A 27,453-nucleotide genomic window follows, 5' to 3' on the forward strand; every position below is an offset into this window, starting at 1 on the left:
GTATAGGTGACCCCCCAAGGCACGACCCTGTATTCTCTCTGGCCCCAACCGACCCAACAGCTGTATGGGCGCTCCAGCACAACCTGTCCCATCTTTTCGGCCCAGATCAATGTGTGTGCGTGTGGGGAGTATATAGTTTAAGCGCGGCTGCAGCTTGTCAGCCCTGCGATTCCCGCACCGTTTTTTGTGGGTTTGGCGATGTTCCATGTGGTGCCAGTGCTAGCCCCTCACCGATCGATGCGGGTTTGCCGCCGATTTTTCTGACTTGAAAGTCCACATATTCTCCGTTGGCGTCAACACTTAGACTCAGAAACGGAGAATCCGGCCCATTGACTTCCAACCTAAACCCCACCTTTTATGCAGGCTAAAACTGCCCCCAAGGAGCCAAAAATAGTAACTTCAAAATGTAACAACTTCTGCAAACTCTTGGTATGAAATATATTTTCTACATCGGGTAAATAATGAGACATTCCTAGCAAGACACTGCAGATACTACAACCTAAGTTGAAATAACCGTGTTTCTGATTTTGTTAGGAGTTCTTACAAAGCTGCACGCAGCCTAAAGTTTGATGAGACCAGCCAAGAACTAACAATCTCCAGCTTGAGCAACAAAAGCAAAGAAGAAACAGGGATTGGTTTACAGGTATTGGCCTAAAATGGATCTTCAATATCTCCTTGAAACATTTATCTTCTCCTCCCATATCTGCAATAAACTCTGCAAGGCAGAATATGAATAGACCCTATTAGGCCATTCGTATTAAACACTTGAATGCATGAAGGATAATTTGGCGCTTGATAAAATATTTAATAAATAAATAAACAAGAATTTGCCATGCCTGCGTTTAGCAGTCAGTCACAGCTATTGGGCGGGATTCTCCAATCCCACAGCAGAGTGTCCACGCCGTCATAAACGCCATCGCGTTTTACGACGGCGTGAACGAGCCTCACGACTAATTCTTGCCCCTCCAGGGGGCCAGCATGGCGCTAGAGCGGTTCGCGCCGCTCCAGCTGCAGATCCCGGCGCAAACTGTGCACCACGTGATCCGCACATGCAGTTGTGCCGTCGCCAATGAGGACATGCGCAGTGGCACCGGCGCCAGCGTGCGCATGCGCAGTGGCCTCCTTCAATGCGCCGGCCCCGACGCAACATGGTGCAGGACTACAGGGGCCGGCGCGTAGGAAAGGAGGCCTCCAGCCACAGAGGCCGGCCCGCCGTTCGGTGGGCCCCGATCGCAGGCCAGGCCATATCGGAGGCCCCCCCATCCCCCCTACAGACCGCCACCCGACCCTTACACGCCGAGGTCCCGCCGGCCCAGAGCAGATTAGAACGGCGCCGACGGGACTCGGCTCTTTTCTTACGGCCGCTCGGTCCATGCAGGCCGGAGAATTGGTGGGCTGGCCGCGTAGAGCGACCGCGCCACAGCGGCGCCGATTCTCCGCTCTGCGGAGAATCACGTGCCGGCGGCGTGGCGCGATTCGCACGGCCTGCCACTGATTCTCCGACTCGCCGCAGGGTCGTAGAATCCCGCCCACCATATCCCAACAATGGAAATTAATCTATATTGAGACTTGCATTTGACTGCAATCATGTTGTCTCATGGAGGTGACTAAAGATTAATGTGGATAATCTTCTCGTACTGAATTGCAAATTAGCAATGTTATTAAAATGTTAAGTTAGCCACTGAACAAAAAATATGAAGTTTATTCTTTGACATTATAACCCACAAACTGTTCTTTTCAAATGGGTAAAGGGATGGACCAAATAATTTCAGACCTAATTTCAGTGGTGGGCAAATTATCAGAAAAGTTTTGAGATGATGATAATCATCATTTAGAAAGACACAGATTGATCAAGGAGAGTGAGCATGAATTTGTTACGGGAAGATCATGTCTGACTAACTTGCTTGAATTTTTGAAGAGGTAACAAAGAGGGTTGATGAAGCTAGCATGTTTGATATGGTCTGCATTGACTTTAGCAAGACTTTGGATAAGGTCCCACATGGTGGCTGATCAGAAAATTGAACGGCATGAGAGCCAAGAAAAACTGGCAAATTGGACCCAAAGTTGGCGCAGTGGTGGGAGTAGCTGGTCATTGGCTGTCTTTGTGACTGGAAGGCTGTTTTCAGTGGGGTTCCACAGGATTCAATACTCAGATTTCAACTGAATTGTACAGAATATGATTAAGTTTTAGATGATACAAGAATTGGCCATGTGGTTGATGGTGTGGAAGATAGCTGTAGACAAAGTATCATGTGAGAGTACCTTTAAGAAATGGGTGTTTATCAAATAGCTGTAGTGGATGTACCTTTAAGAAATGGGTGTTTATCAAATAGCTGCAGTGATGTCAGAGCCTGGGTGGAGCTGGGCTGTCTGTCTGCTTTTACTTTCGTTTTTGAGCTGGCAGCTACAGTGTGTGTTTAGTTTCGTTCTCAGAGTTGGAGCTGCATCCAAACAAGGTGTAATTTTGATCTCTCTCCGCATGAAAAGAATGTCTTCAGATCACTTGCTAATTTAAAAGTGATAACTGCTCTCAGTAGAGAATTTATACCAGCTGTCTTTGTTAAAGAGGGTATTTGTCTTATGGCTGTTGCTAGGGAAGATTAAGGGTTACTTATAGAGTACTGTATTCTTTGGGGGTGTATTTGAGTTGATAGTTGCTAAGATGTTTACTGTGTGTTTATAAAATGTTAACTGGATTCATAGAATAAACATTGTTTTGTTTTAAAAGTTCTTTAGATCTCTGTTGCATCACACCTGTAGAGTGGGCCCTTGTGCTCCCATAACCAAAATCTATTAAAAGTTATGGGCCAGGTAAACTCCATGATACACTTTGGGGTTTTCTAAACCCTGGCCCGTAATAAAAGGACTGGTCATGTGAGAATTCAAACCAGTGAAGTGGGAGGTAATGTATTTGAGGATGCCAAACGAGGCAAAGGAATACATAATAAATGGTAGGGCACTAAGAAGTATAGAGGAATGAGGCGCATTGGAGTATATGTCCATAGATCCCAAAATGTAACAGGACAAGTGGATAAGAAGGCATACAGGAAACTTTATTAGCCAACATGTAGAATACAAGAGCAGGAAGTTTATGCTGGAACTTTATAACACACTAGTTAGGCTGCAGTACAGCATTCTGGTCACCACATTACAGGAAGGATGTGATCACAGTACAGAGAAATAAGAGGAGATTTACAACAATGTTGCCAGACATTTAAGAATTTAGCGATGCGGAAAGATTGGATTAACCAGGGTTATTTTTTTTTGGCACAGTGTCATATGAATGTCCCTTTAAGAAAAGTGTGCTTTATCTAATGGCTGCAGTGGTGTCATTGTGTGGGTGGAGTTGAAAGCTCTTTTTGGCTCTGTTTAGTTTAGCTTTGAGTAGGAGAGCTGTATTCAGAGCAAGCAGATGTGTAATGATCTCTCTTTCTACAAGCTAAAGAATGTCTTCAGCTCACTTGATGATTTCAAAGTAATACCTGTTTCTGTAGAGAATTTAAACCTGCTGTCTTAATTAAAAAGGGTTTAACTTATGGATGTTGCGAGGAAAGGTATTAAGGGTTACCTATAGAGTATTGTATCTGTGGGGTTACATGTGTTGGTAGTTGATAAGATGTTTACTGTGTGTTTTATAAAATGTTAACTGGGTTCATAGAATAAATATTGTTTTGTTTTAAAAATACTTATGGTCTCTATTTGGGGGCGACTGGAGGCGGCTTCATGCAGGGGCACCAGTTTGGCAGCCCTGGTCACGGCCCCCCTACCGCTCCCGCCGGCCAGGTACTCCACCAGCCCGGTAGTGGCGGCAGCCCTGCGGATCTGGGGCCAGTGGAGGAAGTATGTAGGGGAGGTGGGAGCATCGGTCTGGTCTCCATTATGCGACAACCGCCGATTCGCCCCTGGGAGTATGGACGGTGGATTCCGAGCGTGGGGGGGGCGGGGGAAGGATGGGCGATATGTTCTGGGGGGCGGGGGGTTCTCGAGCATGAGGGCCTTGGAGGAGAAATTCGGACTAGTCGGAGGGGAATGACTTTCGGTACTTGCAAGCACGTGACTTCATACGTAGACAGGTCCCATCCATCCCACGCCTCCCGCCAAATGGGATCCAGGACAGAGTAGTGTCTAGAGGAGAGGTAGGAGAGGGGAAAATCTTGGATATTTACCGTGAACTTATGAAAGGGGAGGAGTCCCAGACAGAGGAACTGAAGCTCAAGTGGGAGGAGGAACTCGGCGAGGAGATGGAGGACGGGGTATGGGCGGAATCCCGGAGTAGGGTAAATTCAACTGCAACATGTACTAGGCTCAGCCTGATTCAGATGCAGTTCAAGGTCGTCCACCGGGCCCACATGACGGTGGCCCGGATGAGTAAATTTTTTGGGGTGGAGGATAAATGCGCTAGGTGTGCGGGAAGGCCAGCGAATCACGTCCACATGTTCTGGGCATGCCCAAAACTTAGGAGATACTGGGAGGGATTTGCGGACGTCATGTCCCAGGTACTGAAAACTAGGGTGGTGATGAGTCCAGTGGTGGCAATTTTGGGGTGTCACGGAAGACCCGAGGGTCCAGGAGGAGTGGGAGGCCGACGTCTTGGCCTTTGCTTCCCTGGTAGCCTGGCGACGTATACTGCTGGCATGGAGGGACTCAAAGCCCCTAAAGACTGAAGCATGGCTCTCGGACATGTCGAGCTTTTTAGGGCTGGAAAAAATTAAGTTTGCCTTAAGAGGATCTGTATTAGGGTTCGCCCGAAGGTGGCAACCATTCATCGACTTCGTTGCGGGGAATTAAATGTCAGCAGGGAGCGGGGTGGGGGGTGGTGGGGGGGGGGGGGGGGGGGGGCGGGGGGGGGTAGAATAGGAGGGATAAATAGGCGGGTACTGTTTATGAGGGTGGAGTGGTCTTTTGCACTATGTTTCTGCTTTGTGTTGATATTTGCACATTACTGTACTTTGTAACTGTTTACAATGCCAAAAATACCTCAATAAAATTGTTTATTTTTTTTAAATACTTACGGTCCCTGTTGCATAACACCTGGAGAGTGGACCCTTGTGCTCCCCATAATCAAAATCTATTAAAAGTCGTGGTACTTTGGCGTTTTCTAAACCCTGGCCCATAATAAATAGAGGTTGAAGGGAGATTTAATAATAAATTGAGAGATTCAGAGTGGGCAGGGAGAACCTATTTCCCTATAGAGAGAGTTCAATAACCAGGGGATATAGATTTGAAATAATTGGTAGTAGGATTAATGGGGAGTTTTTTTTTAGTTGGCAGTGAGGGTCTGTGCCTGAAAGGGTGGTAGAGGCAGAAACCCTCATCACATTTAAGAAGTATGTGAAAATACACTTGAAGTGCCATAATCTACAAGGCTATGGATCAAGTACTGGAAACTGGAATTAGGCTGGCTAGCTTTTTGTCTGTCGGCAAAGACGCAGTGAACCAAATGGCCTCTTGTGCTCAAAATTTCAAGAATATTATTTGGATATCTGTAATAATTTTACATCACAACTATCATTGCAGGCATATTTGTGATAACTGAATTATTGATATAAAGATGTTGGGCGCGATTTAACGGACAAGTTTCTACGGGCACAATTCGACTCAATAGGAACAAAGTCCATTACCAGCGGGTTTAGCCTTGTGTTACTGAAAGGGAGTAAAACTATGCAAGTACCTCATTTTGTAAAGAAGATCTTGGACTCATAAATTTGCTCTACATTGGGTTCCAAGTGATTTCATTGTTGTATCAGAGAAATTTAGGGTTGTAAATGTTTAAATGATATTCATAATTAAATTAATATGTTCTAATAGGAGCTCCTTATCGATGTGTACAGAAGCATTGGAGAACCTGATAGTTTATATGGCTGCGGTGGAGGGAAAATGTTGCACCCACTTGCCAGGTAAGAAATAAAGTTAAAGATCCTTAATTCATTAATCCATGATGGCACTGGATTTGTTGAGTTTTGGATTCTTATCTCAATTTCTTTCCATATCTATTCACGTTTTGAAGGCAAGTACCTCAGCTGGAATTTACAGTTCATGGATATTAGCAGCTGTCATTATCCTGTTAGGCACCATTATCATTCAAAAAGAAATCCAAATACATCATTATAACGAATAGAACTATGCCACAAGATTTCACTTTTTTGTACTAAAACAAACTTTAATGTATATAAAATAATTCAATGAAACAAGCACTTTTAACTTAACAATGTAATTTATGGCCATATATGTTTGCAGTTGGGTTTACTTCCTACTTGCCGCAAGAATGTTCCTCTAAGACACATGGATCTTAAAGATATTGGCTGGGATTCTGTGAGCCCGCGCCGGCTCAGAGAATCGGAGATGACGCTGAGACGTCTCCCGAAGCCGGGCCGCACTTGCGCGGTTTGCACATCGCCGATCGGGGGCCGATCAAAGAGGCCCCCGCGGCGATTCTCCGCGGTTGACCGGCCGAGTTCCCGCCGGCGTGGATCTAACATGGTTCCGCCTGGCGGGAGCTCGGACCCACGGCCACGGTGACCGTCCTGGTGAGGGGGTGCGGGGGGATCAGACTCCTGGGGGGGGTCTCCACGACGACCAGGCCCACGATCGGCGGGCGCACGCGGTCCGGTGGGACCCATCCTCCTTCCGTGCCGGCCCGCTGTGTGGCTCCGTCATGTTGCGCCGTGCTGGCGCGCAAGCGGCCACCACGCAAGCGGCCACCACGCGCATGCGGGGACCCGCAGAGAGCAGTGCAGGGCCACATACGGTAGCTGGAGCAGAGCACTCCAGCACCGTGCTGGCCCCCTGTGGGCTATAGAATCACTGGGCCTAAAGGCCCGTTGACGCCACCGCGAAACATTCCGGTGTTTACGCCGGTGTCAACACTTAGCCGTGTTTTCCGAGAATCCCGGCCCCTAATGTGTAGGGACAGCAGATTGCCACAGTTCCATAGAGAATTTTCCTCGGGTCCAGCTATTCCCAGAGGTAAAACTTCCATTTCCTTGACTATGTTTGGCTTAGTCCCTTGTTCTGGTTACTTTTCCATTATTCCAAGTTAATGTGCTAGTTACTTTCTTTTGCAATAAATCACTGTGAGGCCGACTGTAGATTCTCCCACCAGCTTCAAACTAGGCAATCTTCCAGCTTTAGATGTTCACAAGATTCAAACTGCAATTAAGCCTCACTCACATTTCGTACGGTCAATGTTGAAGTTAATGTTTTACTCTATTTACAGTGCAGGTCTGAAAAACTGTCATTTACTTTTGTTATCTCCCCTCGATGAGCTGCAACCCACACAAGGTCCAATCTGTAACTAAAATCCCATCCCAGCAAACACCCAGATAAATTGAAACCAGAGAGACTTCCCAAGTTCCACCCATCTCATAAACGCGTAGCCTAGCCTGGGATATCCTCAGCCAGCCATTTAGGTTCTTATCCCTCATTTACAAATACTTCTTTATTCTGACAAAGTAAATAGATTTTGCATTTTTTCAGGGTTTATTGAATACTTTCGAACTAATTTAGCTCTAGTTCCCAAAACAAATATAGTTCTCTGGACTACACTTCTTGGCAAGCAGTGTAGATATCAGGGGCGGGATTCTCCGACCCCGTGCCGGGTCGGAGAATCGCCGGGGGCTGGCGTGAATCCCGCCCCCGCCTTGTCCCAAAGTCTCCACCACCAGAGATTTGGCGGGGGCGGGAATCGCGCCGCGTCGGTCGGCGGGGGGTGGGAATCGCGCCGGTTGGCGGGCCCACACCTGCCGATTCTCCGGCCCGTGATGGGCCGAAGTCCTGCTGCTGGAATGCATGGATTAAAACCACCTTTTGAACTGCGGGACAAGACGGCGCGGGCAGGCTCCGGGGTCCTGGGGGGGGGGGCGCAGGGTGATCTGGCCCCGGGGGTTGCCCCCACAGTGGCCTGGCCCGCGATCGGGGCCCACGGATCCGCGTGCGGGCCTGTGCCGTGGGGACACTCTTTTTCTTACGCCTTTGCCATGGTCTTCACTATGGCAGAGGCGGAAGAGACCCCCTCCCCTGCGCATGCGCGGGGATGATGTCAGCAGACGCTGACGCTCCCGCACATGCGCTGACCCGCGTCGCCCGGCGTAGACCTTTTGGCCCCGGCTGGTGTGGCGCCAAAGGCCTTTCCCGCCAGCCGGTGGAGCGCAAACTACTGCGGCGCGGGCTTAGCCCCTCAAGGTGAGGGCTTGGCCCCTAAAGGTGCAAAAACCTCCGCACCTTTGGGGTGGCCCGATGCCGGAGTGGTTCCCGCCATTCCATTACGCCGGAAACCCCCGCCCTGCCGGGTAGGGGAGAATCCCGCCCCATGGGTGTGTTTTCCTGCACCCCCCCCACCCAGCGTGTTTCATGGCGGTGGAGGTGATCTGCCATTGGCCGCTCTCAACTGAGTTTCATGTTGTATACACCTCCCATGGCGGGGGTTCATCGTTCATTTGACCGGAATATCCTGCTGGCTGGAACAGTCAGAAAATTCCAGTCTATGTCTTCAGTTCTCTAGATAAGCCCACAGACTGTTTTAATAATAATAATCTTTATTATTGTCACAAGTAGGCTTACATTGACACAATGAAGTTACTGTGAAAATCCCTCAGTCGCCGCACTCCAGCACCTGTTCGCGTACAGTCTGAGGGAGAATTCAGAATGTCCAATTTACCGAACAAGCATAACTTTCGGGACATGTGGGAGGAAACCGGAGCACCCGGAGGAAACCCACACGTACACACGGAGAACGTGCAGACGTCGCACAGACAGTGACCCAAGCTAGTAATCGAACCCAGGTCCCTGGCACTGTGAAGCAACAGTGCTAACCACTGTGCCACCGTGCTTTATCTCTTCAATTCTAACTCTATTAAACACACCTAGGTAATCTTTTGAACTGTAATTTCTTACGGTATTCTAACAGCCACTAAAGCACAGAATTTTAATTGCTTTACCTTCACAACAAAAATTCTTCCAGAACTAAACATTATCTCTGAATTAGTAACTTGAACAATGAAACAGATATTTACAACAAAGCCCTCTAGTGGCTAATCCTTTATCTGCAACACTTTGGCAGTAATTGTTACTAAAATATTAATCTGTGCCAATGTCATTGCAAAGGCTGATCTTCCCTTATTTGATATCCGCTAATTTCCATTAGGGAGCAAGTGCTTACTAATCAGAGCAGAATTTCTTTTTTTCTTAAAATATATTTTATTCCAAACATATTTAAATGCACAAAGATATAATTCAAAAAATATTATCCACAGTTCACAGTTTGTGGGAGTTGTTTTTCCCCTTTTAGCCCCTCTCCTCCGCCCCCCCCCCCCCCCCCCGCGCTGAACAATTCCTCAAACATGGTCATGAACTGCGATATTTAATTTTAATAGATGGCAACCCTACTTTGTTAGATCCCGCTTGTATAAGCTGAAAGTATGCGCACAGGTATAGCAGGCAGTAAAGAAGGCAAATGGTATGTTGGCCTTCATAGCGAGAGGACTTGAGTATAGGAATAGAGATGTTTTACTGCAATTGTATAGGGCATTGGTGAGGCCACACCGGGAGTATTGTGTGCAGTTTTGGTGTCCTTATCTGAGGAAGGATGTTTCGCTCTGGAGGGAGTGCAGCAAAGGTTTACCAGGCTGATTCCTGGGATGGCAGAACTGTCATATGAGGAGAGACTAAGTCGGTTAGGATTATATTCATTGTAGTTCAGAAGAGTGAGAGGAGATCTCATAGAAACTTACAAAATTCTAACAGGATTAGACAGGGTAGATTCAGAAAGAATGTTCCCGATGGTGCGGGGAGTCCAGAACTTGGGGTCATAGTTTGAGGATAAGCGGCAAACCTTTTAGGACTGAGGTGAGGAGAAATTTATTCACCCAGAGAGTGGTGAATCTGTGGAATCCGCCACCACAGAAAGTAGTTGAGACCAAAACATTGTGTAATTTCAAGAAATAATTAGATATAGCTCTTGGGGCTAAAGGGATCAAGGTATAAGGAGGGAAGGAGGGACGGTGGGATCAGGGTATTGAACTTGATGATTAGGAATGATCATGAATGGCGGAGCAGGCTCGAAGGGCTGAATGGCCTCCTCCTGCTTCTATTTTCCATGTTTCTATAAGCTAATATTTTGATTTTTACCTTTACACAGAATTCGAACATATGAGCATGAAGTGCAATGGGATAAAGCTCTTGTAACATATGATATTGAAATGAATCTCCCTGTCTCTACACGCCAAGCTGGTATTGTCCAGGTAGAGTTGCTGTCTTAAGTCCTAAAACCTATTTATGTACTGTATTATAAACAGTGGTAATGTTGTTGGACAAGTGATCCAGTAATTGTCCCGGTAACATTAGGCAAAAAAGAAACTAGTCCCAACTCCTGGGTAATTGCAGAACTGAGCCTCCAATCACTCATACTGACACACTCCTGTTTTGACCCACCAACTACCCCTCCGAAACGCCAACTATACCTTTCGACCTGATTTCCCAACCTGACCACGTTAGCACTCCCCTGCCACCCAGCTGCTCCCTGACCTGACTAGCCTCTTCCATTACTACCCTTCCTGACTCAGCCTGACCCACTCACCCACCTGCCACCTGACCCACCTGTACAATACTAGATCTAACTTTATCCGTAGTTCGTTCCACAACACGTTTCTCCAAGAAACTGTCAAAAAAGCATTCTGCAAACTCATCTTCCAGACCTCCGTTGCCAATTTGATTGGTCTAGTCTATATTAAAATTAAAGACCCCTCAAATAGTACATTGCCATTGTTGGAAGTTCCAATAATTTCTTGTTTGATACTCTGTATAATGATATAACTACTGCTAGGGAGCTTATAAACTACTCCTATGTCAACTAGATCTGAGGTAGCTTGCACCAGGGGGAAGGAGACCCCTTCTGCCCCTTTGGAACAGTACTGATCTGAAACAGTGACAAAGGAGTGTCCATGGGTCCAGCAGCATGGTGCTGTTCATGAAGACCAGCTTGGCATGGAGATGGAGGGCAGGAATCAATCTGCCTCAGCGGAGTGGTGTACATCGCATCAGGAGCAATGCAGCACTATTACAGTGTTGTACTCACCCTAAAGTCTTGCAAAATTAGGACTGCCTTGCGCACACCATTCTTTAGCAGTTGATTTTAGACTGACGTAATTTCACGCTGCTGTGATGCAAGTTTGGGAGGCCTGGCGGGATTCCGGAGGGAAGCTTTTTAATGAACATTCATGAGGTGCAAACAATGCTCACACCACCAGCCAGCAAGAAGACCAACTCACCATCGGGAGAATTGCAATGTGATATTACACCGACCGGTTTCTTACTTTTTGGCTCCCACTAGATTCTTCGCTACCGTCCACCACCAAAGCCGCTGAGGTGTGATGGGACGATTCCGCCTTATATCGCTTAACCTGCAAACTCCATTAACTCACTTTGTGCAATCTGCATATCTGTTGATTCTTGCACCTGTTTTTCTGTTATTTCCAACTACCTTGAAATGCCAAACTTTAATTCTCACTACTTCTGATGAAAGATGCTTGACCGCTCACCCTTCCCTTTACAAATGTTAACTGACCTGCCATGAATTTCCAGCATTTTTTGTTTTTATGTCAGATTTTCAGTTTTCTTTTACTTCCCAAAAACATTGGGAATGGACAGATGGTGCCCATTTTGCAAATCCTGTCTGCAATTGTGTGTTTATTTATCTTTAACTTGCTCACAAATAGTTTGAAGAAATCCTAAGTTGAGTTTTATTATGTTGAATGCAGGCTTTACAGAACTTTGGATTGTGCCACATTCTCACTACATATCTAAAGGGACTTGAAGCTGAAAATGCAGAGTGGTGTGAGGAATTGCAAGAAATTCGTTTCCAGGCAGCCTGGAGAAACATGCAATGGGACCATGTCCCCCAATGCAGGTAAACGCAAAGTTCCCTGCTTCAAATAAACTCAAAAATGCTGATCTTTTGGTGAAATTTCTAGCTTATTGCATTAAATATAACTTCTCAGGCCTGAAGCTTGAATCTGGAATTCAATGCCTGAGGGCAAAAGCAGTTGGTGCTTTCAAAGGGAATTGGAAAAAGGCTTACGGTGAAGGGGTGAGGTAGTGGGACCAATAAGTTGCTCTTGCAAAGAGCTGGCACGCGCTCATTGGGACAAATGTCTTCCATCTGTGCTTTAACCATTCAATGATTCTATCCTAGAAGCTAATACTTAAAAATAATTTCAGAATTATTTTGGTAACTTGTGAATCCATTTTTGTTATAAATTGCAGTGAGTGTTTGCTTTTCAACAGCGACTTGTGTTTAAGTAGCACCCTTAAAGTAGTAAAACATCCCAAGGCGCTTAACAGCAACAGCCCTGTAATACTCTAAACCCCTAGTTATATGCTGCATTTTCTACCTCCAAGCTTTGTCATTTTAAAAGACTAGAAATTCACTATCTTTGCTTCAATATACTCTTGTTGAATTACACTTATACTTTGTAGTAATGGAGTTGTGCAGGTACTTGGCAAACTGATGTATCTTTGACTTGCTAAATGATCGTTTTATGTTGTTTCTACCCAGAGATGAGACTTCAGGCCCCGGGTATCATGAATCTGTATACAATGCATTGCAATCTCTGAAAGACCAAGAATTTTCTGCTTTTCATGAGGTCATAAAGTTTGCCAGGTAACTTTGCAATCACTGGTTAATTCACCCTTGGCAATCTCAGAAGCAAGTTTTTCTTTTCATTATAACTGGAACTGTCCTGCTCATCTTTACTGACACTGATATTTACTTCAATTCAGCTTAATATTATTTCTCATGTTAATTGCAGTTCAGGCACGTCTTCAAATCCTGAGACTTGTATTTCTTAATTTTTATTGATGAAGAATGCATTTTCTGTTTCTATCAGAATATTTCCAGATTCTGGAGTATTTTGCTTTTATGTTATGGTGTGTTCTCTAATCGCTTGCATGCATTCATTCTGGATGTCAGGATGACACTGAATTACAATTTACTGTGCCGACAGGGTGAAAGAAGTTGAAGAATTATGCAAAGGCAGCTTGGAATCAGTTTACTCACTGTATCCTACATTGTGCAGATTGCAGATACTCGGAGAACTAGAAACCATTGGGCAGTTGTTGTCTAGGTAACCAGCTGATATTTTATTAGCACTTATACTGAGATGTTATATTTATTCTTTGTATGTGGAACATTCTGAGACATTTCTCGGGTATCTCTTTATTGCTGCAAGTATACAAGGATGGATGTCAGATGAGGACAGCATCAGACTTGGCTGTACCCTCATTTTCATTCAATCTTGGGATGGGGGCATCACTGACTAGGCCAGCATTTATTGCCCATTCCAAATTGTCCTTGAGAAGTCGGTGGTGATTAAATACCCCACCATACAGTTCACCTACGAGAACTGCTTAGGTGTATGGTACTGTGACTGCGTGGTGTATGTTGAACTGCAGACCAGCAAGGTGTTAAGAATGGTGCAGAGGATATGGATAAGAAAGGAGAGCAAAGGCTACTCCAGTCTGAACTGATGGGAATCATATTCAAAGCTTAGTTTTAAACTTCTACAGGATGTTATGTTCATTTTCAGATCTGCGACATGTGAGGCATTAAATGAGGTGCACAGAAAATGGCAACAACAACTTCAGCTTCTCAAGGACAGCGATTTTACCTTCCAGGAACCTATCTTAGCCATGAGAACAGTTATTCAGGAAATGCTTATCAAAAAGGAAATGGATGATCAAAGGAAGAATTTCATTAAAGATGCTCTGACTGAGCATTTGCTTCAAATGGCAAAATTAGCACGAGCAGCCAGAAATTCCCAGGTTTGGCACCTTTAAAAATGATTTACTATGGTAATCAAATAGTATTTCCATTGTACATGTAAAAGATTAAGCATTTCAGGCAAGAATGCATTAGCTAAAGTTTTGAATACAAAGTAATATGTGTTTTGTCTGCAAAACTTTGACCTTTCTAAGTGTTTATATTATCATATCAGTGTATTTATCACTGATCTCATACTCAATGCCATCTCTGAAATTATCTATTTCCACTTCCATAACACCGCTCAACATTAGTTCCCGGTCAAACAATGTCCGAATATTAAAATTCTATTCCTTGTTGTCAAATCCCTCTGTAGCCTTGCACTTTCCCTATTTTTGTAATCTCCAACACCGCAATCTTCCGACATACCTGCACAGCTGTAATTCTGTCCTTTTGTGCATTTCTAATCATAATTGCTCGGCCGTTGTTGGCTGCGCCTTCAGTTGCCTGGGCCCCAAGCTCTGAAATTCGCTCCCTACAACTTTCTGTTTCACTGCCTTGCTTTCCTCCTTTAAGACCGCCCTGAAGGACAGCATGGTAGCACAAGGGGCAGCACGGTAGCACAGTTGCTTCATGGCACCAGGGTCCCAGGTTCAATTCCCGGCTTGGGTCACTGTCTGTGCAGAGTTTGCACGTTCTCCCCATGTCTGCGTGGGTTTCCTCCAGGTGCTCCGGTTTCCTCTCACAGTCTAAAGATGTGCAGGTGAGGTGGATTGCCCATGATAAATTGCCTTTAGTGTCCTAAAAGGTTAGGTGGGGTTACTGGGTTACGGGGATAGGGTGGAAGCGTGGGGCTTAAGTAGGGTGCCCTTCCAAGAGCCGGTGCAGACTCGATGGGCCGAATGGCCTCCTTCTGCACTGTAAATTCTATGATTTTTTGAAGACACTTCTTAAAACCTACCTCTTTGACCAAACTGTTGATCATTTGACCTTGTATTGCCATACGCGACTTGGAATGATGCCTTGTTTTGTTATGCTCCTGCGAAGTACCTTGGGATATTGCATTACATTAAAAGCACTATACCAATATAAGCTGTACCGAGAATATAACATAAGAAAGCTGATGTCTCCCTTGCTTGTATGTTGGGTTGTCTCTCAGGTAGACTGAATATTTTCAATTTATAAGCATTTATATAAAGTATTGTTTGGTTGCAGCTGGCAGAGAAAGCCATCTTCCAGATCAAACAACACAACCCAGTTGGGTTTGGCATTTCCACCTGGCAACTGGAAGAAGCCCAGGTCTTTTGGGGTAAACAAGAACAGAGTCTTTCTCTTGATGTTCTCAAGCAGATGATTGGCAAATTAGAGGTATGTTCAATAATCTCAAATTATCCGAGCAAAAAAAAGTATCAAATGTTTTCTTCCACGATTAGTAAATTAAGGGTTTTGGGGGGTGGAGGGATATGGTTGTGAATCCAAAAGGTTGCAGTGACCACAGTATATTTGGTGAATGCACGTAAACAGAACAGTGTAGTGGAGTTGGTTCATGTTTACTGGGTCTGCTTACACTTTACAGGACATTTTGTTAATTATATAGTCAAAGCTGTATTTCAATAAGCATTTTTAATCAGTTAGAACAGGGACTAACTTCCAGTATGTCAAATGTAAATCAGTTTTGGAAACAAAACAGTCTTATCTGTGTTGATAAATTGTGGATTAGAAGTGCATCAGGTTGTATTACTGGACAAACCTGTTCTAGACTAAGTAGGAACTTGGATGCATGGTATTATTCATTGGTGCTCTTTGCACCACAACATAACTTTTGAAATCACTTGTGTGTAGTGTTTGTTCAGAAGGGGATGATGAGGTGTTTAAGATTATAGTGCTAAAATTAAGATACTTGCCTCAATATTCAGCTAAGTGGTTACTTTTTTTCATTTCTGACGTTTTAGTGTCTTTCTGCTTGTTCTTCTTTATCTCCTCAGGTAAACAGCAATGAGTCATTAGTGCCGCTGTATGTTGAGTGCCTGCGACTTTGTGGAAGCTGGTTGGCAGAAACATGTTTAGAAAGTCCTGGCACCATCATGCAGAAGTATTTAGAAAAGGTGAGAATGAGTAAATAAACAATGACTTGTGTCCTGTCGTGATGCATTTGGGGAACAAATTTGTCTCTCAACCCTAAAATAATGAAACTAATGCAGAGCAAATAATGGCAATGTGTGCATCAATCGTTCATCTGAGTTCTATTAATTGCCATAGCACTGAGCATTCCATGATACGCAACATTTGTTCTCCATTGCAGAATGCAGACGCTAAATTTAAATTAAAATTAAAATTGCCCCAAGGGATTTTTCTAAAACTGTTAAGTTTGGTATTTAATATCATCATAATTCGTCTTTGCAGCCCCTTTCTCTGTAAAAAGAAACCTGAGTTGTATACTTCACTATTTTGACATCTTCAGCATGTAACTGGTATTACAGTTGCCATTTGATTTATTAGGCTGTGACTCTCAGTATTCAACACAAGGACACAGTTCACAATGGGAAGATGGAAGCATTTTTATCGTTGGCACGTTTCTCAGATGCACAATACCAGAGTATTGATAATTACATGAAATCATCTGAGTTTGAAAACAAACGTGCACTTCTCAAGAATGCCAAAGAGGAAATCCATTTGATCAAAGAACACAAAATTCAAACTAATAGGTAAGCAGGCGTGAAAGCCATTTTTCATGAAGATAATTAATGTACATTCTTTACAAAACAATGTAAGACAGTCCTTCTAAACTTACTGTATTACAATTATCCTCTGATTAATTTGGTTTACCACATTCTACCCTCTGAACTTGAGGTCTGCTGCCTGTTACCCTATCACTCCTGTGCGCTCTGACCTACATTCAAATAATTTGGGGGATGTGGACATCACCGGCTGGGCCAGCATTTATTGCAAAGCTGTTCCAGTACAGCTACAACACTGCCATCTCCCAGCAATGTGGAAAATTGCCCAGGTATGTCCTGTGCACTAGAATTGGACAAATCCAAACCAGACAATTACTGCCCTATCAGTCTGGCGGCACGCTAGCACAGTGGTTAGCACCATTGCTTCACAACGCAAAGACGCTCGACAGGCCAAAGCAGCCCGCTTGATTGCTCCTCCCTCCACAAACATTCAAACCCTCCACCACCGAAAACAGTGGCAGTCTACATGATGCACTGCAGGCACACGCCAAGGTTCCTTAGGCAGCACCTTTCAAACCCATGACCACTATCATCTAGAAGGACAAAAGTAGCAGATATCTGGGGACCCCCCCCTTCCTCCTCCTGGAGGGTCCCCTCCAAAGCACTCACCACCACAACTTGGAAATATATCCTCGTTCCATCACCTCCCCCCCCCCCCCCAAACCGCACTGTGGGCGCACCTACACCTCCGGGACTGCAGCGATTCAAGATGACAATTCACCACCACCTGAAGAGCAACTAGGGATGGACAATAAATGCTGGCCTAACCAGCAACACCCACATCCTGTAAATTATTATTTTTTTTTTAATTAAAATGCCCTTTCAGTGGCATTTAAGAGTCAACCACATTGTTGTGGGCCTGGAGTCGCATGCAGGTCAGACAGGTAAGGACAGCAGATTAGTGAATCTCACATCCCACAGAAGTAAAAAAAAGTTTTTGTCTCCTTATTTGAGGTGAGATATACTTCCATTTGAGACAGTCAGCAGAGGTTTACTTAGTTGATTCCTGAATTGAAAAGTTTGGCTTATGAGGAAAGGTTGCGCAGGTTAGGCCTATATACACTGGAATTCTGAAGAATGATAGGTGATTTTATTAAAATATAAAAGATTGCGAGAGGACTGGAGGGTAGATACTGAGAGGATGTTTCCCATCGTGGGGGAATCTAGAATTCTGAGCATAGTTTCAGAATAAGGGGTTTCCCATTTAAGACTGGATGAGGAGAAATTCCTTCTCAGGAGGTTGTTAATCTTTGGCATTCTCTACCCTAGAGAGCTGTGGAAGCTGGGTCATTGTGTATACCCAAGGCTGAGTTCGACAAATTTTTGATTCACGAGGGAGTCCAGGGTTATGGTTGGGGCAGGCAAGTGGAGCCATCAGATCAGCCATGTTATTGAATGGCAGAGCTGGCTCGAGGAGACAAATGGCCTACTTCTGCTCCTGCTTCTTATGCTCTTATGAGATATCTGTACTCTAATTCTGGTCTCGTGAGCATCCCAATTTTAATTGTTCCACCATTGGTAGACATTCCTTCTGTTTTCAAGGTCCCAAGCTCTGAACTTCCCTCTGTTCACCCCTCTGGCTCTCTAAATTACTTTCCTCCTTTAAAATATTCCTCGAAACCTACCTCTTTGACCTTTCCTTATATGGCTTGGTGTCCATACTTAATTTCATAATGCTCCTGTCAAATGTCTCACTATGTTAAAGGTGCTATATAAATGCAAGCTGATGTTAGTTCCAGTTAAATGCCCTGGCCTTTTCTGTGTATGGCATTTATGTCCTTTACCCATCACATTGCACAGCTCCATTCCTTCATTCCATTACAAGATTTTTAAAATGTTAAATGTTGAATGGCACATGCCCTTTCAGTTCACAAAGCCTATAGAGGATTTTGTTTTCATGTCAGGGAGTCTGATATAATTTGTCAGCTTGTTAAAGCAGTTCCAAAAGGAGCCCGATGAATTAGATTCAAGCATTAATCTGGTATCGGAACAGGAACTGTGCAATCCACAAATGTTAATACTGCTGGCATCATTACTCCTTTTTAGTTAGTCAAACCAAATTTAAACATGGAGCTATTCTGGGACAGGACAAGCAGCTGCTTTTCCATAGGAAGAGGAAGAGAAATCCTAAGAATGCATCCTGCTGGAATTCCCCAGCACTAACTATCCTGTCCTCCTGGCTAGTGAAGGACATGTCATGATAAGTGGCCGAAATGAAAGAAAATGCAGAGAGAGAAACTGTATGACAGTTTGAAAAACAAACACCATCCCTTAGTTGATTTTATTACACATTCTAAACATTTTCTGTTTGCTAGATATGTGGTGAAGGTACAACGAGAATGTGAATTAGATGAACGAGCAATGTGTGCATTGCAAGAGGATCGCAAACAGTTTCTGTGTAAAGCAGTGGAGAACTACATCAATTGCTTACAGAGTGGAGAGGAGCATGACATGCGTATATTTAGACTCTGCTCCTTGTGGCTAGAAAATTCAAATGTTCCAGAAGTAAACAATAACATGAAGGTAACGTCTGGTAACTATGTCAAGCTTCTGATGACATTGAAAATCAGCAAAAACTGAAATTGTGTGTGATGTTTCATAATTTTAAAGTTAGCGTATCAGTAATTGTCACTCATCAGACTCCCGATTTCAATCTCACAAATTAAAATGCAAGAAATCTTCAAATAAGTAGCAGCTATTTGGGCTGTGAAACCGGACCCCTCCCTTCACTTCTGGCTTGGACAACTCATCACCTAATCTCATGAGGACAGTTCTACACACATCCTTCCTGACCTCCACTGTTGTTGTGAAGATAATAGATTGTTCACTAAAAGTTAAACTTTTGTGCTAACACTCTTGTCAGGCTGTGCTACTTCACTTGGCAATTAATACAACAATGTATATGTTTGTGATAATTTTAGTGAAGCGATGAATACAGACACTGAGTGGGGGCTGTGCTAATAAGACACACTTGTTTGTCTAATTTGAACCCATAACTTTGGGATTAATGAATTATTACATAATTTATACATCCCTGGAGGCACTAAAACAGACAACTGCAGGTTTGACATTCAAGCACCAATTAGAAGTATTTTTTGTGGTGTAGCATCTGTGGTGTGCAGTGTGCTGTCTGACACACAACAGAATATTTTGGGATTGTTCAGGGACCGAGTGAAAGGGTGTGCAGTTCTCTGACGGTGGTGGAGATCCGGAGGAGGAAGGGTGCCCTGTACCCGCAGAATTCGAAGGACTCCACCTTCATCCTCTCTCCTCCAGCTCTGTCTAACCTCTTGTCTTCATCTCATTCCGTGTGTCCAAGATGCCCCCTCGCAAAAAGCTCCTGGGCAAGTGCCCTGATGGATGACTCTTAGATCATAGATCATAGAATTTACAGTGCAGAAGGAGGCCATTCGGCCCGTCGAGTCTGCACCGGCTCTTGGAAAGAGCACCCTACCCAACGTCAACACCCCCACCCTATCCCCATAACCCATTAACCCCATCCAACACTTAGGGCAATTGTGGACACTAAGAGCAATTTATCATGGCCAATCCACCTAACCTGCACATCTTTGGACTGTGGGAGGAAACCGGAGCACCCGGAGGAAACCCACGCAAACACGGGGAGGATGTGCAGACTCCTCACAGACAGTGACCCAAGCCGGAATTGAACCTGGGACCCTGGAGCTGTGAAGCAATTGTGCTCTCCACAATGCTACCGTGCTGCCCGTCTTATTAGGTGAAGCAGCAGAGCACTCACTCTCTTGAGGTGAAGCCCTTTGGTTAAATAATAGAATGGTCACAGAACAGAAGCAGACCCATAATATCTGTGCTGGCTGTCTCCCGACACAATTCACTTGGTGCCTCTCCCCTGTCTTTTCCCAAAAGCCATGCACATTTTTCTTTTTCAGATAATGATCCAATTGCCTTTTGAATCCCTCCATTGAACTTGCCTCCATCATGCTTTGAGGCAGTGCATTCTAGATCCTAACCATTTGCTGGGTGAAATATTTTTTTTCTTGTGTCGACATTGCTTCTTTTGCCAAATACATAAAATCTGTGCCCACTTGTTCTAGATCCTTCCACTAATGGGAACAGTTTCTCCCCATCTATTCTGTGCAAACCCCTCATTATTTTGAATGCCTCTATAAAATCTCCTCTCAACCTCCTCCAAGGAGAACAGTCCCATCTTCTCCAATCAATCAACGTAACTGAAGTCCTTCATCCCTGGACATTCTTATGAATCTTTTCTCTGATGTTTTCACATTCACCAAAATCCTTCACACGAAGGTGTGTAGTGCCCATAACTGGATGCAATGCCAGTTGTTACCGAGGGTTGGTGAAGCCTTAACAAAGTCTTCCAGCATGTCTCCAAAGTGTTCTCAAAGCCATCAGCAGCAAGAGAAAGTGGAAATTGAGCATAACTCAAGTAGTGCCCAAAGCCCTCAGCAATGGGTTGTTCATTCCTATTCAGTTGCTGTTTGGAAAGGTTATTAAAATGAGGAGAAAAAAAATACTTGATAGTGATTTTTCCCTACCACTGGACATCTCAAAGTGCATTTCAGCCAATGAAGTACTTTCTGAAGTGTTGTCAGTGTTGTAATATAGGAAATACAACAGCCAATTTGCACTCGGCAAACTCCCACCAACAGTATTTGAAAATGACCAGAAAATCTGTTTCTGTCATGTTTATTGAGGAATGAATATTGGCCAGGACACTGGGGATAACTCCCTTACTCTTCTTTGGAATAGTGCCATGGAATCTTCTACATCCACTCAAGCAGGCAGGTTGGATCTTAGTTTAATGTCTCATCTGAAAGATGACTCCTCCGACAGTGCAGCACACTCAGTACTGCAGTGGAGTGTCAGCCTTGACTTTCCGCGCAAGTCCTGAAACACAATTTGAACCTGGAACCTTGTCACTCAGAGGCGACAGTGCTACCAACTGATCAATGGCAGCTGCAATAATTGAAGCACCAAAACGCCATTTATCTGCTAATGAACACAAACAGGCCCTTCAATTATGAATCAGAGTCTTAATGATCCTCTTGGTGGTTGAAAATACCATATGCTTCAGGTCTTTACCTTGCACCAAAGACTGGCTAAACCAGCTTGTAGCACAAAATCTTGGCCACCTCAGAGGTTCTTTAGTACCTAAAGCATCCAAAGAAAATCACTTTTCTCACTCCGCTCATCTCCCCGCCCCGCCCCCAATCAAGTGCTTTGAGCAAGTAAGCAAAATATAAACCAAAATCTAGATTAACATCTAGGATAGTGAAAAAGGCATATGGGACACTCGCTTTTGTCAATCCGGTCATAGATTACAAAAGCAGGGAGGTCAGGATGGAGCTGTATAGAACTTTTGGTGAGGCCACAGCTGGAGTAGTGTGTGCAGTTCTAGTCGCCACATTATAGGAAGGATGTAATTACACTGGAGGGGTGCAGAGAAGATTCACTAGAATGGCGCATGGGATGGAACATTTAAGTTATAAAGAGAGATTGGATAGGCTTGTGTTGTTTTCTCTGGAGCAGAGAAGACTGAGGGGTGACCTGATTGAGATGTAAAAGATTATGAGGGGCATGGACAGGGTGGTTAGGGAGCATCTGTTCCCATTAGTTGAAGGGTCAGTTACAAGGGGACACCGGTTCAAAGTAAGGATTGGGAGGTTCAGGAGGGAATTTGAGGAAAAACCTTTTTATGCAGAGAGTGGTGACGGTTTGGAATGCACTGCCTGGGAGGCTGATAGAGACGGGATGCCTCCCATCCTTCAAAAAATACCTGGATAAGTACTTTTGAATGGGTGTAGAAGGATACGGCACAAGGAAGTGCTGAGGGTTTTGGCCAAGGTTGGTATCATGACCGGTACAGGCTTGGCGGGCCGAAGGGCCTCCTGTGCTGTATTGTTCTTTGTTCTACTTGGCACGCCATAACATTCAAGGCTATGGGCCAAGTGCTGGCAAGTGGGATTAGATGGCCAGATCAGGGCCTTTCATGCGTCGGTGTAGACTCGATGGGCCGAAGGCCCTCTTCTGCACTGTAGTTTTTTTTTAAATTTAGAATACCCAATTATTATTTTTTTTCCAATTAAGGGGCAATTTAGTGTGGCCAATCCACCTAACTTGCACATCTTTGGGTTGTGGGGGTGAAACCCATGCAAACACAGGGAGAATGTGCAAACTCCACATAGTGTAGTTTTTTTTATGATTCTGTGAACATTGAACCTAAATGTAGGATGTACTTTGCACAATAGGAGGGCTCAAAAGCATTCTTACCTTGTTTGACTTTTTTTTTAACAGAAAGCTGTAGAAAAGATTCCATCTTACAAGTTTTTACCTTTAATGTACCAATTGGCTGCACGCATGGGAACAAAGATGCCAGGAGGGCAACGGTTTCATGAAGTATTAAACAAGGTATTCTGTTTGGATGACTACTTCATATTGCAATTACAGCCATTAAAAAAATATTTCTGGGACCTTTAGATTTAGTTTTCTGAAGGTGATTATTCTGTCCATCAAATGGATACATTCGTAATAGATTTCTGAATGGTTAGATCAGGGGTCCCAAAGCTCAGAGGCTTTGTCAAGTGGCGACTCTGGTGAAACAGCACTTCCCCACCCCATTCAGCAACTCTTGTACACCCTGCCCCATAACCCTATTCCCTCTGTGTGAGTGTGTGTGTGTGTGTGTGTGTGTGTGTGTGTGCGCGCGTGAGTGTGTGTGCGCGCGTGAGTGTGTCTCGTGCTGTCTGGGGTTGTACTGATTTTAAACATTAAAATGGGGTCACATTAGGAAATGGTTTGGTAAGGAGTGGGTTAGATGCTGCTGTTGGCCCTTGTTTGCATGCAAAAGCGTATAAGATCTTACATCTTGTGCAATCTTATGTAATCTTAACTACTGCAAATTCTGGGAATATACATTATACTCAGTGGGATTGTTCTGTTAATAGTGACCTGGGGCGGGATTCTCCGACCCCCCGCCGGGTGGGAGAATCGCCGGGGGTTGGTGTGAATCCCACCCCCGCCGTCCTCCCAATTTTCCCGCCCACTCCCGATGTGAGTCGCGCCGCCCGCCTCGGAGAATGGCGGGGTCCGGCGCGACTCAATGGGCGCCGGGGCCACCCGAATTCTCCGGCCCGTGATGGGCCGAAGTCCCGCAGGCGTAAATTAAACTGGCGGCGCGGGCGGGCTCCGGGGTTCCTGGGGGGGTCGCGGAGGATCTGGCCCCGGGAGGTGCCCCCACGGTGGCCTGGCCCGCGGTCGGCCCTGTGCCGTGGGGGCACTCTATTTCTCCGCATCGGTCGCTGTGGTCTTCCGCGATGGCTGATGCGGAGACGAACCCTCCCGCGCATGCGCGGGGATGACGCCGGCACGCGCTGGCGCTCCCGCGCATGCGCCAGCCGGCGGAAGCCCTTCGGCGCTGGTTGGCGTGGCGCCAAGCCCCTATCCCACCGGCCGGCGGGGCGCAAACCACCCCAGGGCGGGCCTAGCCCCTGAAGGTGCGGAGGATTCCGCACCTTTGGGGCTGCCCGATGCCGGAGTGGTTCACGCCACTCCGTCCCGCCGGGACACCCCGCCCCGCCGGGTACGGGAGAATCCCGCCCCTGATTCAGACCAGTGTGGGTAAGGCAGCATAGTCTTGCATCATTTTAGTTCAGCGGTATTTTTGATCTGCTATCTAATTCTCTTCTAAATGGGTTTTGGGGCAAGCAATCAAAGTGTCTTTCATTTATAAAATTATTTTGATGAAAACTTTATGAAAGATTGTTGCTAAGAAGGTCATTGCCCTGCACATTTAGTCACAACTACTAGTTTCTGCACTGTTAAATTCCTGATTGCAGCTGGGCTGTCAGAGAGAAGAGTCTTGAGGTTCACCCTTACAGGAGATGGTCTGTAGTGTATTGAGAGAATGTTGGGGACAGCAGTATTGTTGGCGACAGCAATATTGTATGGGACTCAGGAAGGGTAAAATGGGAGCAGAGAGTGTTTTCCTACATAACAGAAAGGAGGGGGCAGCACGGTGGCGCAGTGGTTAGCACTGCAGTGTCACGGTGCTGAGGTCCCAGGTTCGATCCCGGCTCTGGGTCACTGTCCGTGTGGAGTTTGCACATTCTCCCTGTGTTTGCGAGAGTTTCGCCCCCACAACACAAAGATGTGCAGGGTAGGTGGATTGGACACGCTAAATTGCCCCTTAATTGGAAAAAATGAATTGGGTACTCTAAATCTTTTTTTTAAATAACAGAAAGGAAAGGTAAAATAATTAATTGCTTTAAAGTAGTTTTAAACGGCTTTAGTTGGAACTGTTGCTGGGATTTTACCAGCCTCTTGAGATGGGCTGGGAGGTGAGAGGGATTGGGAGGGAAGCCCAACACCTTCCCACCACCACAAGGTGTTTTGAACAACGGAAATAGTGTTAAGTTGGCTGCTTTCTGACAGGAGGCAGGTGGCCAATTAATCTGATTAACTGGTCTATTCATGACCAGTTCATATCCCCATTGCCATCTTACCAGCATTGGTACAGGCGCCCCCAAGGGTGGGAAGACCACCAAGCACATAAAGGTACCCACTCAGCCCTCTCCCAGGTAGTGTTGGGGGATGATGGTGGGGGAGGGTTGGTGGTTTCCTTTCATGAATGCTCGATGGCCAAGGCCTGGCAGCAATGGCTCTGACACTGCTGTCGGACCTTTCATCCCTCCAGTCTCTGGGGCCGCATTAAGAAATTTTCTTCTCCACACTTCAATATGAAGGTGTCCTCGCCTCCCCTTTGCAGCCTCAGCAGTGGCCACCTATATTGGTGGTGCTGCCAGCCCTCTGATTGGGCTTGGGACCCACATTTGCTCTAGCAGCAAGACCTTTGGAGTGAAATTCCAGCCTGTGTTTCCTTCAGAGATTTCCAATTCCTGATTTAACAATATATGTTCATAATTTTGCTTTCTATTAATACCACAGCTAATTGGAAGGACTTCATTGGATCACCCACATCACACACTATTTATTATTTTGGCTTTATCCAATGCAAACAAGGATGACATTCTTGGGAAACCTGAAGTGCTGAAGAGAGGGAAACATACAAGAAAGGACATGTCTCATCTGGATCAGGTTTGTTGGTAAAACATGATGAATGATCAGAATAAAATTAATATTCTGGATTTGAGTTCAGCATGTTTGTTGTTACCTCGCGTACCGTTGATTGACCACCCAGACTGTCTCACTCATGGGATCTAGAGAGGTGGGCCTGTGACAGGGCTTCCTGCTGTGCTCCAAATAGTCTTCCATACAGAGCCCAAATGAGTAGATTTGGCCGCACAAGAGTGAAAGCAAAAAAAAACTTAGTTAAATTTATGCCTTCAGGGTGTCCCAGTGTTTCACAGCAAATTAGTTACTTTCAAATGTAGTCACTGTTACGTAAGCCAGCATAGCAGCCAGATTTTATGCCACATTTTCCCACAAATAGGAGAAATTATTAATTATTCTATTTTGCTGATGTTGATGAAGGATTAATATGCACCAGGATATTGGAGTGAATTTCCCCATTATTTTTTGAATGATGTTATGGATTTTTATATTCATTTATGTAGTTAGTTGTCTCCCTGACGAACAGTACCTTCAATAATACAGAACTTCCTCAGCCTTACACTGCAGTATCTGCTTAGATTATCCTTCTCAAGTCCTGGTGTGGTGCTTGAACTCAGGACTCTGATACAGAGGGTCTGTACTGATAGGGTGTGGCATTTTAGCAGATTAAATTGAAGCAGAGCCATTTTTCACACTTGATTTCTGGCTATATCTTAACTCTCTGGATTGGATGAGCAAGGTGTATTGCAATGGAGTGAGAACATGCACTCCATATTGAGCAAACTAAAGTTCCACCTGTGTGTAATGAGTAACTTGGTCTGAGGTGTCTGACATACGGTTGTGGGTTTTGACATGGGATGACCACATCCTCCAATCCTTTTAAGTGAAAAAATATACCAATTAATTTCATTTGTGACCTGCCACAAACCTGTGTTTTGAGTCTCTTTCACGCTTGCAAGAATACTGATATTTCAGGGGCGGGGCATCTATTATAATAATAGATTGTCCAGAATGTTTTGATTAGTCAGTTTAAGGGGTGTGTGTTGGTGGGTTTATTTGGTGGCTGGTATCTGGTGCAATGGAGTGGTACCTGGCATATGCGGAGGACTGGAGTGTGATGCATGTGAGGCTATCAACAATTGCTCCTGGCAGCAGTGATAGGATGGTGGAGGTGTTCAGTGGAGAATGAAAACAACAGAAGGTAAGGGGAGCCCAACAACAAAGTTTCCCCGGCTGGAGAGAATGATTCCATGAGGAATGGAGTAGGATTGATGGGTGGGATGGAATGGCAATGGAAGGGGTAGATGAGATGATGAAATTGGTCAAGTGTGGCACAATGGCAGGGCAGTTACTTGATACAACTTATTATTTCATGCTATTCTTTGTGCTAGAAAATGAAGGTTCACTAGATTTGAATTAAAAGGTTTTAGAACAGCTGTTGAGTGAATTAAAAGAATATATTTTTCATTGATTCTGGAGATGAAGAAGATGATAGTCTCCAGTAAGCCCTCCAGAGTTTTTACACAGTCTAATTCTATGACCATGCCACCACATAAACCTAGACTCCAGGAAGGAGTTATAATTTTACTACGAAACGTGAATCCTAAAAAGGGACGTTTATCAGGAATGAGCTTGGAGGTTGGAAGCTGTTTTCTTTTATATGACAGATCTAAAATTATAATAGGCAGATTTCAAGGAAATACACCCTATTTGAGGAATTTTATTCCTGCGTTTTCAGCTCGGGCGAAAGCAGTTCCCAATTAAGACCTTGTATTCTGTGACTAATTCTTGCCAAATTTGAATTTGTGTTTGTAGGGCATCTTTATGGTGATTTTTTCAGGGTGCAAATTTTTGACTCTTTTATAATCATTGGTGAAGGCATAATTAGAAATC

The 27,453-nt window shown here is 44.8% G+C and overlaps 1 protein-coding gene across 4 annotated transcripts in view; it reads left to right on the forward strand.

Moving 5' to 3' along the window:
* The window catches only part of atm (ATM serine/threonine kinase), a 244,812-nt gene that overhangs the window by 159,071 nt on the left and 58,288 nt on the right, over window positions 1-27,453 (forward strand). For 3 of the 4 annotated variants that reach the window (XM_072476780.1, XM_072476782.1, XM_072476781.1), the window contains exons 40-52: window positions 535-643; window positions 5,809-5,897; window positions 10,136-10,238; window positions 11,754-11,902; window positions 12,551-12,655; window positions 12,999-13,118; window positions 13,581-13,815; window positions 14,969-15,121; window positions 15,739-15,858; window positions 16,253-16,458; window positions 18,807-19,014; window positions 22,786-22,899; window positions 25,435-25,584. In XM_072476780.1, coding sequence (XP_072332881.1) covers window positions 535-643; window positions 5,809-5,897; window positions 10,136-10,238; window positions 11,754-11,902; window positions 12,551-12,655; window positions 12,999-13,118; window positions 13,581-13,815; window positions 14,969-15,121; window positions 15,739-15,858; window positions 16,253-16,458; window positions 18,807-19,014; window positions 22,786-22,899; window positions 25,435-25,584 — 1,861 coding nt within the window. Of the gene's footprint in view, window positions 1-534; window positions 644-5,808; window positions 5,898-10,135; window positions 10,239-11,753; window positions 11,903-12,550; window positions 12,656-12,998; window positions 13,119-13,580; window positions 13,816-14,968; window positions 15,122-15,738; window positions 15,859-16,252; window positions 16,459-18,806; window positions 19,015-22,785; window positions 22,900-25,434; window positions 25,585-27,453 lie in introns of those variants that run through there. The other variant, XR_011935196.1, reaches the window with a different exon arrangement.

Source organism: Scyliorhinus torazame, chromosome 15, assembly GCF_047496885.1.
Source record: "Scyliorhinus torazame isolate Kashiwa2021f chromosome 15, sScyTor2.1, whole genome shotgun sequence".
Classification (NCBI taxonomy): Eukaryota; Metazoa; Chordata; class Chondrichthyes; order Carcharhiniformes; family Scyliorhinidae; genus Scyliorhinus; species Scyliorhinus torazame.